The following is a 16,644-nucleotide window of genomic DNA, read 5'->3' as shown; positions in this document are numbered from 1 at the left end:
GGTCCTAGTGTATATATAACTGTTTGCATCTGCTAACCCCAAACTCCCAGCCCATCCCTCCTTCACCTCTCCCCTTGGCAAACACAAGTCTGTTCTTTATGACAGAAGGAATCCTTTTTAATGTCAAGGTTTCACTGACCTTTCCTTTACACTTGTACTTTTAGTTTTGATTGATTGATTGATTGATGGATTAAGAAATATGGAAAAGGACAAAAAGCTACCATGAATTCAAAAATACATTTAAAGATTTGTGTCTTATTGATCGTAACAGCTGCATTCATATTTGGAATGTGGTCATACTAATTCGTGAGACTTTTTTTCTTTTTTTTTTTTTCGTGAGACTTTTTTATTGGTCTGTAGTGCTTTCTATATAAGTGTGCCTTCATAGGGCCATGGTAGTAACTCCTTGGATTTCCAGGGCCTGGGGCCCACAGACTGGGAATAAACAAGGGAGTTAGAGTCCAACAGTTAGAGTCCAACTGTCCCAGGTCTATCTCGGCCACTTCCTGGCTGTGTGAGCTCAGGCAACTTTCTTTAGTTCTCTGAGCCTCACTAACTCATCAGGCAGATGGGAATAAAAGCAATGACTGTCGTATCAGGATGCTACGAGTCTTAAAGGGTGGATGTCAAATTACTTTACAAACTGTAAAGCCCTGTGCAAGTTTTAGATTGTATTCTTTCCTTAGTTTGTTTGCATTTCCTATGAGACCTGGGGCAAGAAACTCATCTGAGCTTTTGTTTTGCAGTCTGTAAAACGAGGAGGTAATGTTAGATTATCTCCAATATTCTGTGATTTAGTCTCTCAAGACACAACATCAGGGTCCAAAACAAAGCTAGAAACTGGTTTTCTTCTCCTGTGTGAACTATACTTGAATTGGTAGAGGCTACCTGAAGAGCTGCCTCAACAAAATGATGGAACAAAACCAGAGTCAGTGGGAAAAATACTGTGACTGATTAATGATGGCTCCAATGGTCATGGGATGCCACAAAAAGGGGTGCCCATGCCCTGTATTATAATAGTCCAAAGGAGTGAATGTCTAATGGTGAAATTTAATCTGCAGCTCTCAAGGCATTAGCTTTAGCAGCTCTGCCCCCTGGGCTGGGTCACCATGGTTACCACAGCTGGCTCTGAGAAATCACAGGAATGAAGAATGGCTTCTATTGATGAATCCTGACCCAGGAAGGGGGCATGCAGAAGGCCCTTCCAAGCAAGGCAGCTGGGCATGGCCCTAGTGCTGCCATCTATGATCTTTTGCCTGCAGAGAGCAAGAGCACAGTGTGTGTGTGTGTGTGTGTGTGTGTGTGTGTGTGTGTGTGTGTGTGTGTAGGGGGTGGCGGGGCACAAAGGGCAGTATCACCAACTGGAATTCAGACTTTGTCTAGGCCTAGCCAGGCAAGGCTGCCCGAAGGACTCCAGTTGGTTTTCCAAGTTCAGACATGTCCCTGGTACTCTGAGTTTCACCTGCCTTTGCCCAGTGCCTGCCCAGGCTCTTGCATGGACTCTTAGCTTTGAGAGAAATCTAAATGGCCATCACTACTAATCCAAAATCTGGTGCCTGAATCATGCTCTACCACCTGAAGTCCCCAAATACTTCAAGGTCACTCCTTCCAGGGTCACTTATTCTTGCTTAGGAACTTCTTCCTGTGTTTGAGCTGAAATCTGTTTCTGTGTCTCTAATTCTACCTCTCAGTCCTGGAAATCCTCTTCAGGGCCAACTTCAATAAATCTGTTCTCTCTCTAGTAGGACAGCCCTTGGAGTATATGCAGTTGGGGCCCTGACACTGCTGTCAACTCCCTTTTCTTTGGACAGGTCTCCCTCTGTCCCTCCCTCCTCCCTCCCTGTGTGAGGGGATGTTGAGGGGATATGGTAGAGATGGTGGAGCTGCAATTCACGCTCAGAGGCAGATCCAGCCCCAGGGTCAAAGAAGCCGTGTCCCTTAACCTCTGTGGGGCAGCTTGGTGTTATGGAAGGAACATTGGCCCTGGATTTGACCAGACCTGGGTCTAAGTTATGACTCTGCCACTGTTCAGCATTATGTGACCTGGACATACTTGGACATATTCCTTCCCCTGACAGCTTCATCTATAAAAATGCAGATGGTGATGCCTGTCTCAAATGGTGGCTGGGAGGGTGACAAGTAAGAGTCTGGCCCAGAGCCCTTACTCAGGCACTCAGGACATGTAACATCTTGCATTCTGTGTCTGCCCAGTGACAGAGGTTTCACTGCAGTTGCTCTGTACCTGTGGTTCCCACATCTTGCTGAGCAGGGTCATGGGGGTCGGGGGAGGTATCTTTAATTAGCTCAAGGAAAGTTGAGAAATTCCTAAATCAAATTCCATTTAATTTTGCAATGGATAACATCATTAGCAATCAAATAATAATGTTCTAAGCACTTTACCTATGTGAGTTCATTTAGTCTCCCCAACAACCCTATATAGTAGAAACTATTATCATCCTCATTTCGTGAATGGAAATTGAGGCACAGAGAGGTCACATAGCAAATAACCAAAATGGAGCTAGAATTCAAAACCAGGTAGTTTGGGGCCAGCCTCATACTTTTAGCAATGATGAGTTACTGCATCTCTGAAAGGTGGAATTAGACCAGTGATCCCCAAACTGGAGCATGCATCACAATCACCCGGAGGGCTCGTTGAAACACAAATCGCTGGGCCCCACCTCCAGATTTTCTGATTCAGCTGAAGAATCTGCATTTCTAACACGTTCCCAGGTGAAGCTGTTGCTGCTGACCCTACTTTGAGAATCATTGACTACTGGGGATTAAAAGGACTCCCTGAGTCCAGAGGCTGATTTTGGGGTTTTGTTAACCTATCCAGTCACAGGCACGAGGAAAGAGGGCTGATCTCATACAGAGGCAGAAAACAAATCACAGTAAAAATCATACTCATGTTTTCCAAATGCCCCAAGCCTTGGCACCATGCTGTTATGTCTGTGATCTCATCTAAGCCTCACAGTAACTCTGTGAGTTAAGTGGAGAATGGATTTTTTTCCCCATGTGATATTATCTTCCTCCCATTTTAAAGAAGGGGAGGTTTAGAGATCTGGCTGGACTACTATCACCCAGGGAGATAGTTTTTGGGAGACTGGGGCTAGAATCGTAGCTTGGGACTCACCGTGCTGTGGTTGCCTCATTACTGGAGTTCTAAAAACCTCTGTGCCTTTCTCCAAATCCCTTCCCATCCCCAGGCTTTGGTCTGAATTTTCTCCTTAAAACGGTATTTCTTTAGCTTAAATTTTTGCCCCATTGTATCATAGAGGGTAGGTGTTATCAGTCATTTATACCCCAGTTCGAATGATTTTCAAATATTTTCTTGAGAAAAGGGTGATTAGAATTCCCCCCTCTTTGTTTCCCCTTCGGACACTTTGTGTTTATATGTCTGTGAGCCTTTTGAAGGAAGGGGCCATAAAATAGGCACCAGGAGATGCTTGTTGAAATGAATGAATGATCCCCTCCTTGCCCATCCTTCCCAGAGCGAGCCTCCCTCCTCTAGCATTTCTACCATTTATACCTAGTACTCCCCCACACGACGTCACAGCGCAGCCTCTTAGTCCAGTGCTCACAGCCAAGCACCACAGCTTAAAGCTTTCCCTGTTCCTCCTAAGCAGACACAGCTCTGCTTTCCCTGGGCTCTGAGGTACCTTGTCCATATTCCATTATAACCCTAATCACATTGCATTATAAATATCTATTTACTTGTCTTGCTCTTCCCTTAGATGGTGGTGTCCCTAAGAGCTGAGATTGTGTCTCTTATGCAGAATGTGAACACATAGCAGGCACTCAATAACTAGTTGAATGAATGAATGAATAGCTGTGTGAACCTTGGTTGCTAAGAGCAGTAGGGGCAGGAATGGTATCTAGCCAGGAAGCCATTTCCTGATACATTTCTGACAAGGGCATCAAGGGACAGTTTGTGGGTGATTAGGATGACTTGCCTGCTTGTACCAGTAAGAGCTAGGTTCAGCTACAAGTGACAGAATACCTAGCATAACAGTGGCTCAAATAAGATAGACATTTACTTTTCTTTCATGTAAAAGACGCCTATAGATAAGTAGTCCAAAGTTGATAGGGTGGCTCCACAGTCACCAGGGACAAGGCTACTACTTTGCTGCTCCACCATCCATAACGTGTGGCTTCTACCTCATGGTCCAAGACGGCTGCCTGAGCTCTAGACCTCACAAATGCATTCTAGATAGGAGAAAAGTATGACAGGACACCCCTCCCTGCCTTTTCTTTCTTTTCTTTATTAATTTTTTTTCTTTATTTTTGGAGCAGTTTTAGGTTCACAGCAAAATTGAGTGGAAAGTATAGAGAGTCCCCAAACACCCCTGGCCCTACACAGGCACAGCCTCCCCTACAATTACCATCCCACACCAGCATGGTACATTTGTTAAAATCAGTGAACCTACACTGACACATCATTATCACCCAAAGTCCATAGTTTACATTAAGGTTCACTCTTTTTTTTTTTTTTTTAATTAATTAATTTATTTATTTTTGGCTGCATTGGGTCTTCGTTGCTTTCTCTATTTGCGGCAAGCAGGGGCTACTCTTCATTGCAGTGCGCCAGCCTCTCATTGTGGTGGCTTCACTTGTTGCAGAGCACAGGTTCTAGGCACACGGGCTTCAGTAGTTGTGGCACATGGGCTCAGTAGATGTGGCTCGCAGGCTCAGTAGCTGTGGCACACGGACTTAGTGGCTCCACGGCATGTGGGATCTTCCTGGACCAGGGATTGAACCCGTGTCCCCTGCATTGGCAGGCAGATTCTTAACCACTGCTCCACCAGGGAAGTCCCTTAAGGTTCACTCTTGGTGTTATACATTCTATGAGTTTTGACAACTGTATAGTGACATGTATCCACTATCCTGGTATCATACAGAATAGTTTCACTGCCTAAAACTCCTTTGTGCTCCACTTATTCATCCCTCCCTTCCCCCAACTCCTGGCAACCACTGATTTTTTAGTTTCCATCGTTTTGCCTTTTCTAGAATGTCATATAGTTGGAATCCTACAGTCTGTAGCCTTTTCAGATTGGCTTCTTTCACTTAGTAATATGCATTTCAGTTTCCTTCATGTCTTTTGTGGCTTGATAGCTCACTTCATTTTAGCACTAAGTAATAGTACATTGTCTTCCAAGTTTGGGCAGTTATGAATAAAGTTGCTACAAACAATCCATGTGTAAGTCTTTATGTGGAAATAAGTTTCAACTCATTTGGTAAATACCAAGGAGAGCAGTTGCTGGATCATATGGTAAATGTATGTTTAGTTTTGTAGGAAACTGCAAAACTGGATTCCAAAGTGGCTGTGCCCTTTTGCATTCCCACCAGCAATGTATGAGAGTTCCTGTTGTTCCACATCTTCACCAGCATTTGGTGTTGTCAGTGTTTTGGGTTTTGGTCATCCTAATAGGTGTGTAATCCCTCCCTTCCTTTTTTTTTTTTATAAATCATTTATTTTATTTATTTATCTTTAGCTGCATTGGGTCCTCGTTGCTGCGTGCGGGCCTCTCATTGTGGTGGCCTCTCGTTGCAGAGTACGGGCTTCAGTAGTTGTGGCTCGCGGGCTCCAGAGGCAAACTCAGCAGCTGTGGTGCACGGGCTCAGTTGTTCCGCGGCACACGGGATCCTCCTGGACCAGGGCTCGAGCCCGCGTCCCCTGCACTGGCAGGCGGACTCTCAACCACTGCACCACCAGGAAAGTCCCCTCCCTTCCTTTCAAAACTCCTTTCTGGAAGCTAACAAATGATATATCCATTACATACCATTGGTTAGAACTGTCACATGACCACATTTAGCTGCAAGTTAGGCTGGGAAATGTAGTCTCTCTTTTTTTGGCTGTGTTGGGTCTTAATTGCTGCGCGCGGGCTTTCTCTAGTTGCAGCGAGCCGGGGCTACTCTTTGTTGTGGTGCGCGGTCTTCTCATTGCAGCTGCTTCTCTTGCCGCGGAGCATGGGCTCTAGGTGCACGGGCTTCAGTAGTTGTGGCACATGGACTCAGTAGCTGTGGCTTGCAGGCTCTAGAGCACAAGCTCAGTAGCTGTGGCGCACGGGCTTAGTTGCTCTGCAGCATGTGGGATCTTCCCGGCCCAGGGCTCAAACCTGTGTGTCCTGCATTGGCAGGCGGATTCTTAACCACTGCGCCACCAGGGAAGCCCCAGAAATGTAGTCTTTATTGTGAGTGGCCAAGTGGCCATCTGAAAAGTCAGAGTCCTGATTGCTAAGGAGGAAGAAAGAATGGATTGGGAGCCAACCTGCAGCCTCTGCTACACTGCAGGGAAGAGAGATCCTCTCAAACTAGCTTAAGCAGTAAAGGAATTTGTTTGCTAGGTTCAGGGGTATTTCATGGAGGCCCAAGGACAGGAAGTATGGAAGGGCCTCTGAGGGTGAAGGATCTGAAAAGTTGCCAGACACCAGGGCAGCTCTTCTCTTGCGCTACTCTGTGGCAGCATGGGTCTCATTTGCTTCTTTCTACACATCTACTTTGTTCTTTTCCCTTTGCTTAAACACTTCCAATCAATTAGCTAGCTTTCCAGAGCCCGATTCCAAATTCCTTGGAAAGAGAATCTGATTGGCCCAGCTTAGGTCAGGTGTCAACCCTGGCCCAGTCAACTCTGGCTAGGTGTTTGGGGAACCAGGCAGCAAGGGCCCAACTGTAGAGGGGTTTTCAGAGAACGGGTGTCATGGGATAGGAAGACTCCCCAAAGGGTATCTAGAGCATGGACATAGACCTCTCAGGTCTGTGTCCCAGGGCTTTGCAAACCATCATTCATTTAGATAAACAATTATTGAGCACCTTTTGTATGCTAGGCACATGGACCTCCCTTCTAGGGAGTTTTCTAAACCTCTTTGGAATTTGTTCATATCTTTAACCTGCACTGTCTTTTGGAGTCCTAGCTCCTTAAATTAATCAACTCTTATCTTTCCCTTTCAAGTTTCAAGGTGGGAGTCAAGGGCTTTGGCAAACACGTGTTTCCCTGTCTAGCTCTTTGGGAGCTACAGACATGTCCGTGTTCTCCCCTCTTCTCTTTGTCTCTCAGATAGAAACGTCTTAGTTCTTTAGCTGAGTCAGTTATGGCCCCCTCTCCCCAATCTCCCCAGGTCCTCAACTTTCTTTCTTCAGCTTTGGGATGGGCCTCTACTGGTCCCAAACATGAAAGTATCTCAAGGTCATACTCAGGGGAGAGACTGTTAGGTTTCTATTCCCTGGAGGAAAAGTACCCAGAATTTGATGGGTACTTTTTAGCATCAGGAGCAACTGCTGACAATCAGAGGTACTGTTCATTTAGGACACACTCTGTGCTCAGCACCAAACTAAACCCTTTATGTGAATCATCTCATACATACAGTCCTCATAATAACCCTGAGAGGTAGGCATTATTTCCCTCATTTTACAGATAGCTAATCAGGGAGCTCAGAAAGAATAGGCAACTTGCCCAAAGTCACACAGCATCTGGGCAATGGAGCTGGGCTTCAGAACCAGACCCCTCTCCCTCCAGAGGCTTCCCGTGTGCCCAGGGCGTCTGAAGACACTCTGCATCGCCTCCAGGGACTGCCCTGTGCTTGTCCTCCTGGGAGTTTGGTTTAGAATCTTTGCAGATACCATTCCAAATGTTTGCTAACTCTTGCCACATTGAAGTAACTCTTTGGCGATCAAACTTTGATCCCATTATCGTCACTGGACAAAATAGGGGGGGCTGGGGTCAGGGTGCAGCCATCGTGTGTGGATGGAGCGCTGTACTAGGGCACCCCCTGGAAGCCCAGCTCTGCTGCTTCCCCACTATTTGACTCTAGGCAAGACCCACCCCTCTCTTGGCCTCAGTTTCCTCATCTGTGGCTCTGTGGGCCCTTTGCAACCCTAATTCTATAATTTCCCACTTAACTATGCATTTCATGAGGTTGGCAGCTTCTGTACCCCACTGAGAGAGGGGTGTGTCTGGGAGGTTTCCATCCGGGCTGAGCCGCCCGGGGCACGTGTCTCCTGCACGTGATGCTGTCACATCTTCTGGCTTCCCCACAGTCTGCTGTTTGTTCTGCAACCCCTGGAATTTGGGGTTGCCTGACGTCCCAGCAGTTCTCTCCAGGGGGGGCTGAGTGTCCACCTCTACTCTCCTCATCTCACTTCCCACCGATGGTGTCCCAGCCTCTTCCTCCTTATCCTCACGTGGCTGCTTACTGAGCCTGGGGTTTGGGGAACAAGTCTTTCCCCATCTGAGTCTTTCGAGATTATAGAGATGTCCATGTTTTCCTCTAGTATTTTGCTAAGCGTCGTGTATGTGTTCGTCAAATCACTCTCTCAGCAACTCTGTAGTGTCATCCTCATTTTGCAGAAGAGGCACCCTAGGCTCAGAGAGGCGAACAGATTTATCTAGGTTGACACACTAGTTAGTGCCAGAGCCGAGATTCAGACCCTGGCCTGGTATACCCCACTATGCCACGTGCCTTGGAATTGCTGTTTACTTGTCCCGCATGAGGAGGAAAGCCTGGCGTTCCTGGTGTGGTATGACTGGTCTGTGGCTTCCCATGTGGTCTGGGTGGGGGAGGGTGGCCTGTTTTATGTTTCGTCGGGGTGCAGGGGGACCCTAGGAAGGGAACTATGTGTGTGTTTGGAGGGTGGGATCACAGAGTCAGGCACCCCTCCTGGCTGAGCATCCCTGAACCTCTGTCCACATTTGTTTCCAGATGCTGGAAGGAGACCAGGCCATCCTACAGAGAATAAAGAAGGCTGTGCGGGCGATCCATAGCTCCGGCCTCGGTGAGTGAGCCTGCTTGGTGCCAGCCTGGCAAGGCAGCCCTTTCCCCAGCTCCAGCCTGGAACTAACTCTGCGCCTCCCTGCTCCACAGGGCACGTGGAGAACGAGGAGCAGTACCGAGAGGCCGTGGAGTCCTTGGGCAACAGCCACCTGTCTCAAAACAGTCACGAGCTGTCCACTGGCTTCCTGAACTTGGCCGTGTTCACCCGTGAGGTGGCCGCCCTCTTCAAGAACCTGGTGAGGCCCTGCTCCTCTTTCACTCAGCCTCAGCCCAGGCTCAGGCAAATCTAATCAGTGACTTAAAAAGCCGACTGACAGGGCTTCCTTGGTGGTGCAGTGGTTGAGAGTCCGCCTGCCGATGCAGGGGACACAGGTTCGTGCCCCGGTTCCGGAAGATCCCATATGCCGCGGAGCGGCTGGGCCCGTGAGCCATGGCCGCTGAGCCTGTGCGTCCGGAGCCTGTGCTCCTCAACGGGAGAGGCCACAACAGTGAGAGGCCCGCGTACGGGGGGAAAAAAAAAAAACCCGACTGGGAAAGGGTTGGTTTCCACCCTTCTTTCAGGTTTCCCATGACCTCTAGTCTCCCTTGACCTCTGACCCATGACCTGAGGTTCCTTTCCAGTTCTTTTATTTTTTTTTAAATATTTATTTATTTATTTATTTTGGCTGCGCCGGGTCTTAGTTGCAGCACGCAGGATCTTTAGTTGCGGCATGCGGACTTCTTAGTTGCAGCGTGCGTGTGGGATCTAGTTCCCTGACCAGGGACGGAACCCGGGCCCCCTGCATTGGGAGCGCAGAGTCTTACTCACTGGACCACCAGGGAGGTCCCCCTTCCCAGTTCTGACCTCCTATTTGCATTCTTCTTCCTCTCTGACTTCTTTCCGGCCGGCGTCTCCTCTCCCCTCTCTCCCTCCCTCCCTGCCCTCCTCCTTCTCCTCTGTGGTGAGCACCCAGGAGCAGAGGGGGTCTCACAGTGGGGAGGAGCCCCACTCAAGGGAGGGCAGGCTCGGGTTCCTGTCTTTGCACCACTGCCTCTCCTTCACCCTCTTTGTCCTCTGCTTTCCCAGCCATACCTGCTTTGTCCTCAAAGGCAAGAACGTGCCTTGCCTCAGCAAGCCTCTCAGCTCCTGCACGTGGCCCAGTGGCCTCAGGTTCCTTCCTGAGATGGCCTCCTCCCTGTCCGCCAAGTCCCCGCCTCAAGGCTACCCCAAGACATGAGCTCTTTCCTGGTGCAGGCATGTTCTCAGTACTTCACATGTGTTAACATTTCATCCTGGAGCACAGCTCTGTGGGGTTGTTTTTACTATTGTCCACCCCTGTACAGGCTGGGAAACTAAGACACGAGGTTAAGCACCTTGTCCGAGGTCACACAGCTGATTTGAACCCAGCATCCGAGCACAAGCCTGGCTGTACCACCTCCCAGGAAAGCCTGTCTCCCTCTAGGCTTCATAGCTTTTGGCCCAGCTTTCGTGGCTCAAGTTCCACCCAGGGCCCTTCCTGGCTGGCGGGGACCACATCATCTCTACGAGGCAGTTTGCTTAGTGATCAAGCACCCACACCTCAGGCTTAGACTCAGGCCTTGAATCCCTGCTTTGCTGCTCACTAGGTGTATGACCCTGGGCAAGTGCCTCAGTCTGCCCAAGCCTCATCTGTAAAATGGGGATAACAGTGGTCCCCACCTCACAGAGTGGTGATGAGGATTTCGCAAGTTAAGTGCCTGTTCCAGGGTAGCGCTCAGTTAACATTAGCTGATATTGCCATCTGTCATCATTTTGTCTTTTTGCGTAGCACTGCCTCGCGCCCTGTCCTGCACGTAGAGGCCTTTAACAGTGTTTGGGTTCAACTGAATCAGTGACATCTTTTGTCTTTACCTCTCCTCCCCTTGTTTCAGTCAAACTAGTGTTTGCTGAGCGTCTCCTCAGTGGTGGGTGGTGTACCAGGGGCTGGTGACACGGGGAAGAGTCAGACTGCCTTGGAGAGCCACAGCCGAGTCGAGGAACTGAGATGTGAAATGACACCAAGCAAGACCAGCAGTGTGGCACAAACTCAAGGACCCAGTGGCTTGGGTCAGAGGCCTAGGGCTGCCATGGCTCAGAAAAGGGGAGGTCAGGATAGGCCACAGGAGAAAATAGTCAGAAAGGCTTCCTGGAGGAGGGGAGGCCCGAGCTGTACCTTGAAAGGTGGGCTGAAATATTAGATAGGCTGTTTTGAGTTGCCAAATAACAGAAATTCAACTCAAACTAGGTTAATTTTTTTCTTTTTATATGTCTTTTTCTCTCTTTCAATCTTTTTTTTTTTTTTGGCCACGCCACATAACTTGTGGGATCTTAGTTCCCTGACTAGGGATTGAACCTGGGCCCACCCAGCCCTGGCAGTGAAAGCGCTGAGTCCTAACCATTGGACCACCAAGGAATTCCCTAGGTTAATTTTTAAAAAGAGAATTCACTGGCCCCTGTAATGGGAAGTCCAGGTATGCAGCTGGTCTTAGGCTCCTTTTCTTTCTCTTAAAGAGTTTCTCTCTGTCTCTGCTCAGTGGGCAGGCCCAGATTCACACCTTACAGAAGAAAGACAATCTTTCTCCCATGACTTTGGCAGAGAAGTCCCAGGAGGTATCCTGATTGGCTGGCTTGGGTCATGTGCCTGTTTCTGATCCAATCACAGTAGCCGGAGGGTGGGGCACTCTGGTCAGCTCTGACTCCTGTGTTCACCCCATGTGACCATAGGGAATGGGTTCCCCACATTATAAGAGGAGTCAAGGAACTAGCCAGACAGAAACAACAGATGGCGCTACAGGTGGACTTCAGAGGGTCAGAGAGGAGAGGTGAGGGTGTCCCTCTGGCAAAGGGACAACGACAGGCTGACCATGGATGCCATGGATTGAGCAGTGAGGTGATAAGGCGGATTAGTCAGGGGAGGGGAAGAGCGTCCACAGGAGGCCGACCCCGCCACCCCTTGTACTCCTTCACCTTCTCGTCTTTCTCTCCCCTGCCTCCTTTACCCCAGTGCCGTCCTTGGCCTTGTGCTGCTTCACCGTACCCTGAGCCCCTTGGGGCTGGATGGACAGTCACCCAAGGTGGGGTATGGGGGTCTCTGCTTTTTCCAGGTTCAGAACCTGAACAACATTGTCTCTTTCCCCCTGGACAGTCTGTTGAAGGGGCAGCTGAGGGACGGGCGACAGGTGAGTTTCCACATGGGCAGCAGGGGGAGTGCAGAGGTGGTGGGATGGAGCAAGACAGGGGTGGGCAGGAGACGACAGGGGAGGCAAGGCTGGGCTGAGGACGGAAGCCAAGCGAGGCTGTCACAGTGGGTGTGCTGACCCCACATTACTGACCCTCAGGGTGACAGGAGGACCTGGCCCTGGGGTGAGCCTAGGATGGCTGACTTACTGTCTGCCAGGGCCCTTTACAACAACCCAATGAGGCGGGGGTCCTGTAGGTGCTGTTATCCCCATTTTGCAGTTGAGGAAACTGAGGCTCAGGGAGTTTGGTACCTGCTTACAGTTTACACAGCTGGTCAGTGGAGGAGCCGGTGTGAGAGTCAGGCCTCCTGACTCCCATGCTTGGCTGCTCTCTCTGCAGCAGGCAGCTTCTGGCTAGAGGCAAAGTAGAACTCAAAGAGAGTAACAGAATAATCTCCCTGGGAAGTCTGCCCCAGAAGGCCCCTGAGAGGTTCTCCCCGCAGAGGCTTTCCTCCTCGCCCCGGAAACCACCCAAACCAGACCAGCAGCTTTTTCGCCTGGTAGACTGGGGCACCTTGGAAGTTTAGGGGTGGGGGCAGGGGGGCTGTTCTGAAGGGTGTGAGTAGCCTGCTGGATGAGGCCCAGGCAAACTAGGCCAGGGATAAGCCAGGTCTCTCCGGCTTGCTGTGTGGCCTCAGGTAGACTTCTTAGCCTCTCTGTGCATATGTCCCTCCACCTGTACCTTCCTGTTGAAAGGGTGAGCAAGTACCAGGCAGGAGAAAACAGTGGGGCAAAGTTAGGGGAGGATTCTGATCTTTATCCTCCATCCTTTTCCTCATGGTGATCTCCATCTTCTAAGGGAGGGGACTCAGGGCAGACCCCCCAAAATCTCCCCAATACCCTAGGCCTGAGCCTACCAATTCAGATGGATTACTGGCAACTGCGGGAAGAGGTCAGTTGGAGGAAGGGGCTCAGCTCTGAGAAATGGGGTTGGTTGGGTCTATTTTGGGGGGGTCAGGTTTGCAGTCAGGGCTATGTGGGCAGCGGGGGGTTGGATTGTGGCTCTGAGCAGCACAGGGGAGCATGCAAGTGCAGGGTCCCCCTAATGGTAGCAAAGTGTACCGTAGATTCCAGACCCCAAGAGCCCCTTTGGGCAAATTGTTCTTTCTGAAATACAGGATTCTAAAAAGCAACTGGAGAAGGCATGGAAGGACTACGAAGCCAAAATGTAAGTGGCTGCAGCCAGGATGGTTTGTCCAGGAGAGCAATGTTTCTGTTGCAGTGGGAGGCTGGATATGGGGAAGAACCTAAGTGCTGCCAGGCAGGGCACGTCACCCAGAAGCACATGGCACCTCGCTCTCTAGAAATGTTTATGGGGGCTGGTTTATGCCCAGGCCTGACGGGAGTCTGGGGGCTGGACCACGAGATGACTAAAGGGGAGCTATTGTGAAGGGACCCCAAGCTGCTGCTCTCAGAGACTCATCTGCTCAGTGGTGCCAGACATGGGCAGAGAGATGGAAAGGAGCATCCATTTACTCAACACCTCCATGTGCCAGACATCCATCCTCACACTCACCCAGCCCTGTGAGGGAGATATGAGTATCCCAATTATCAGAGGAGGAATTAGAGGTTCAGAGCGGTTAAGTTACTTGCCCGAGGCCACACAGCTAGGCAGAGGCAGAGCTGGGATTCACGTTCGTTGATCCTATTTCTGCAGCACCAGGCAGTATCTATAAACATTTAGCTGGACACAGAGGATGAAAGGCCATACCCGGGCCTCTTGTGTGCAACACACAATACTCCAGATTTCTCTCTCTAGCTACTGGGACATTAGGGAGACAGAGGGAGTCCCAGGTACCCAGTAACCAACTGCCCCTGAGCTGGGACCCCTCGGGCTCTGCCTGCCAAACTCTGTCCAGGTCCTGGCCCCAGCCCTCTGCCAGGACCCAGCTGGGCCCCCTGTACCTCAGGGCACCGTTTGCTCTTCTTTGTAAAATTTTGGCTTCTCTTGCATTTTGCAAAAGCAATATGTGTTCATTATGAAAAACTTAGAAAATATGGAGAAGTAGAAGAGGAAACATTTTTAATTCTCTCTAGAAGAGGAGGGTCATGTGGGGGAATATCTAGTGCTTCTCTATTGTTAGAGTTTTTTTACATAGTGTGTGTAACACTGTAACTTCATCATTTTAAAAAGTGGAGGGTGGGGGGGGTTCCCTGGCGGTCCAGTGGTTAGGACTCGGTGCTTTCCCTGCCGGGGCCCAGGTTCAATCCCCGATCGGAGAACTAAGATCCCACAAGTGGCCTGTTGAGGCCGGGGGTTGGGAGGGGGAAGCGGGGGGAGGGGAAACTACCAAAAACCAGGAAGAAGATCCTTCATTTCCAAGCCTAAAGTATTAACATCTTTCTAGTCATTTTTCTATATATAAAGAAATGTTTTTACAAAACCGAGATCATAATAATCATACTGGGGGTTTTTTGCTTAAAAATACATTGTGACCATCTTTCTACATCATTACATATTTTTATACAACGTCACTTAAATGGGTGCGCTGTGTGTCAACGTATGCATAATCCACAATGTATTTAATCTGCCCCTGTTGTTGGGGAAGCATCCTTGGAACTAAATCGTTGCTCCCACCCATAATTATTGCTGTAAAATCCTTCCAAGAAGTAGATCCTGGAGCTTTATTGTTCCTCAAGCTCCCAGCACCATGGGGAACTCCCTGAGTCTGAAGGAGGCCGAAACTCCTCCCCACCAACGAGGATTTCCATCTACACTCCCGCTGTGGGTGTAGATCTTGTGGTGAAGGGTGTGGGAGCTGTGATGAGCGTGGCCATCTGTTCTCATCAGAGGCCTAGGGAGGGGTGTGGACAGGCAGGCAGGTGATCTTTCTCTTTATGATTTGATGTGTGATCACATGGTCTTCATCTTCCTGAGTGACCTTGACTAAGCCCTTAGCCTTTTAGCCTTTCAGGGCATCATCTACTAAATAGAAAGAATAAGCCCTACCTTGCTGACCTTCCCCAAGTAGCTCTGCTTTTACCAGATTGATATATTGATCTTGCCTGTAAGGTTTCGTTTAAAGAAAAGACTGTGTGTAATAATGGGGAAAGGGGCTTGTCTGAGGTTACGCAGTGAGTGATTGATAGGACCTGGGCTAGAACCCAGGACTTCTGAGTCTGGCCTTCTTCTTCCAGTGGTCTCCTGGCTCCTGCTTCTATAACATAGATCGAGCTACATGTCCTGGCACAGGTGTCTGTGTACATTCGTTTTATGAGGGCTCCAGGTATAGCTAGATATTAGCGAGCCATGCGTTGCTGTGTAATTCCAAACTCATTCTTAACCAAACCAGTCTGGGCAGCAACTGCAAGGGCCCAGGGGCCCTGATAGTATCTGTTGAATACCACCGGGATTCTCACCCCCTGGTTGTTCATATAGGGGGTCTCCCTCTCCACCTGGGGCTGCTAAGGAAGGCATCCCAGGCCCTGTGCAGGGGACACAGTTATCTAGGCTGTTCCATTTTCAGGGCTGTTTCCTCACCTGAAAAATGGGGCCAACGATACCTTGCAGGGTTGATGTGGAGATGAAATAAGTGCAGTGCATATAAGCACCTGGCACTGCAGTTCAACACGTACTTATTGGCCATCTTTCTGAGCCAGAACTGGGGCCAGAATAACACAGCAAGGGGTTCAGAGGCAAAAGCCCAGACCTCTGCTCCTAGCATTTCCCCGACCAGCCTAGGATCTTGGGCAATTACCTCCCTTCTCTGGATCTCAGCTTCATCTTTTGGAAAATAGTCCCTGACCGTGATCTATCAGAAAAGACACTGTGACTGTCACCAGCTGGGGGAACCAGGCAGGGAAGGAGGGATGGAACAAATCTGAGCCACAGTGTTTGTTACCACTGCTGTCCCTGAGGCTCTAGCATCAGGCTGACTTGGGTTCAGATCCTCTAGTACTTAGCAGCTGTGTGCCTTGGACAAGTGACTTATCTGTAAAATGGAGTAATGATTCCTGCGTCATGAGATCATTGCTTTAGTGTGTGAAGGGCCTAGCAGAGCACTCAGCACAAAATTAGCACTTAAAAATAATTATTAATAATAGCAGCTAATACTTATACTTACTTAAGAGCTTCCTTTGTGCCAACTGCTGTGATAAGCTCTTTACGTCTGTCATCAGTTATTCATCTTGGAAGGGAAAGGTGCTATTATCCCCAATTTATAAGTAAGTCGTGAGGGAAAAAATATCACCACAATCCCTGCCTTAGTGGATCCCACTGGTTTGTAAGCAAGAAGGGAGGTGGGTCCCAAAATAATGAAAATAGAAAGTGACAGTGCTATGATGAAGGCATCAGCACAGAGGTGGCAGAACAGGCAGGCAGTTTTGGGGTGGAGGGAAGGGTGGTTGGAAAAGGCATCACAGGAGAGGTGGTTCAAGGTGTCAGGTTGGCAGATGCATGATTCGTTTTGATTCCTTTCCTCTCCCGTCTCCCTCCCCCCTTACCTCCTCACTCCACTGGTACCTGTTCCTCATTCCCTGAACAGTGTTAGGCTGTGGCTGTGGTCCCCTCCTCCAGTTATCCCTATCTTCTTAGTAACTAGCCTTTCAGCACTTTTCATTCCTGCTGCAACTCCATTCAAAGAAAATAAAAATATTCCTAACATTTGAAATGTTTATGAAACATCGGTCATACTTTGAG

The 16,644-nt window shown here is 49.2% G+C and overlaps 1 protein-coding gene across 2 annotated transcripts in view; it reads left to right on the top strand.

Moving 5' to 3' along the window:
* The window catches only part of ASAP3 (ArfGAP with SH3 domain, ankyrin repeat and PH domain 3), a 31,312-nt gene that overhangs the window by 1,051 nt on the left and 13,617 nt on the right, over window positions 1-16,644 (top strand). The window contains exons 2-5 of one of the 2 annotated variants that reach the window (XM_065876710.1): window positions 8,697-8,769; window positions 8,859-9,004; window positions 11,871-11,945; window positions 13,124-13,173. In XM_065876710.1, coding sequence (XP_065732782.1) covers window positions 8,697-8,769; window positions 8,859-9,004; window positions 11,871-11,945; window positions 13,124-13,173 — 344 coding nt within the window. The remainder of the gene's footprint in view (window positions 1-8,696; window positions 8,770-8,858; window positions 9,005-11,870; window positions 11,946-13,123; window positions 13,174-16,644) is intronic. The other variant, XM_065876718.1, reaches the window with a different exon arrangement.

Source organism: Phocoena phocoena, chromosome 1, assembly GCF_963924675.1.
Source record: "Phocoena phocoena chromosome 1, mPhoPho1.1, whole genome shotgun sequence".
In the NCBI taxonomy this organism is placed as follows: Eukaryota; Metazoa; Chordata; class Mammalia; order Artiodactyla; family Phocoenidae; genus Phocoena; species Phocoena phocoena.
Note: the sequence above shows the minus strand (reverse complement) of the source record. Positions and strands in the feature narration are given on the sequence as shown.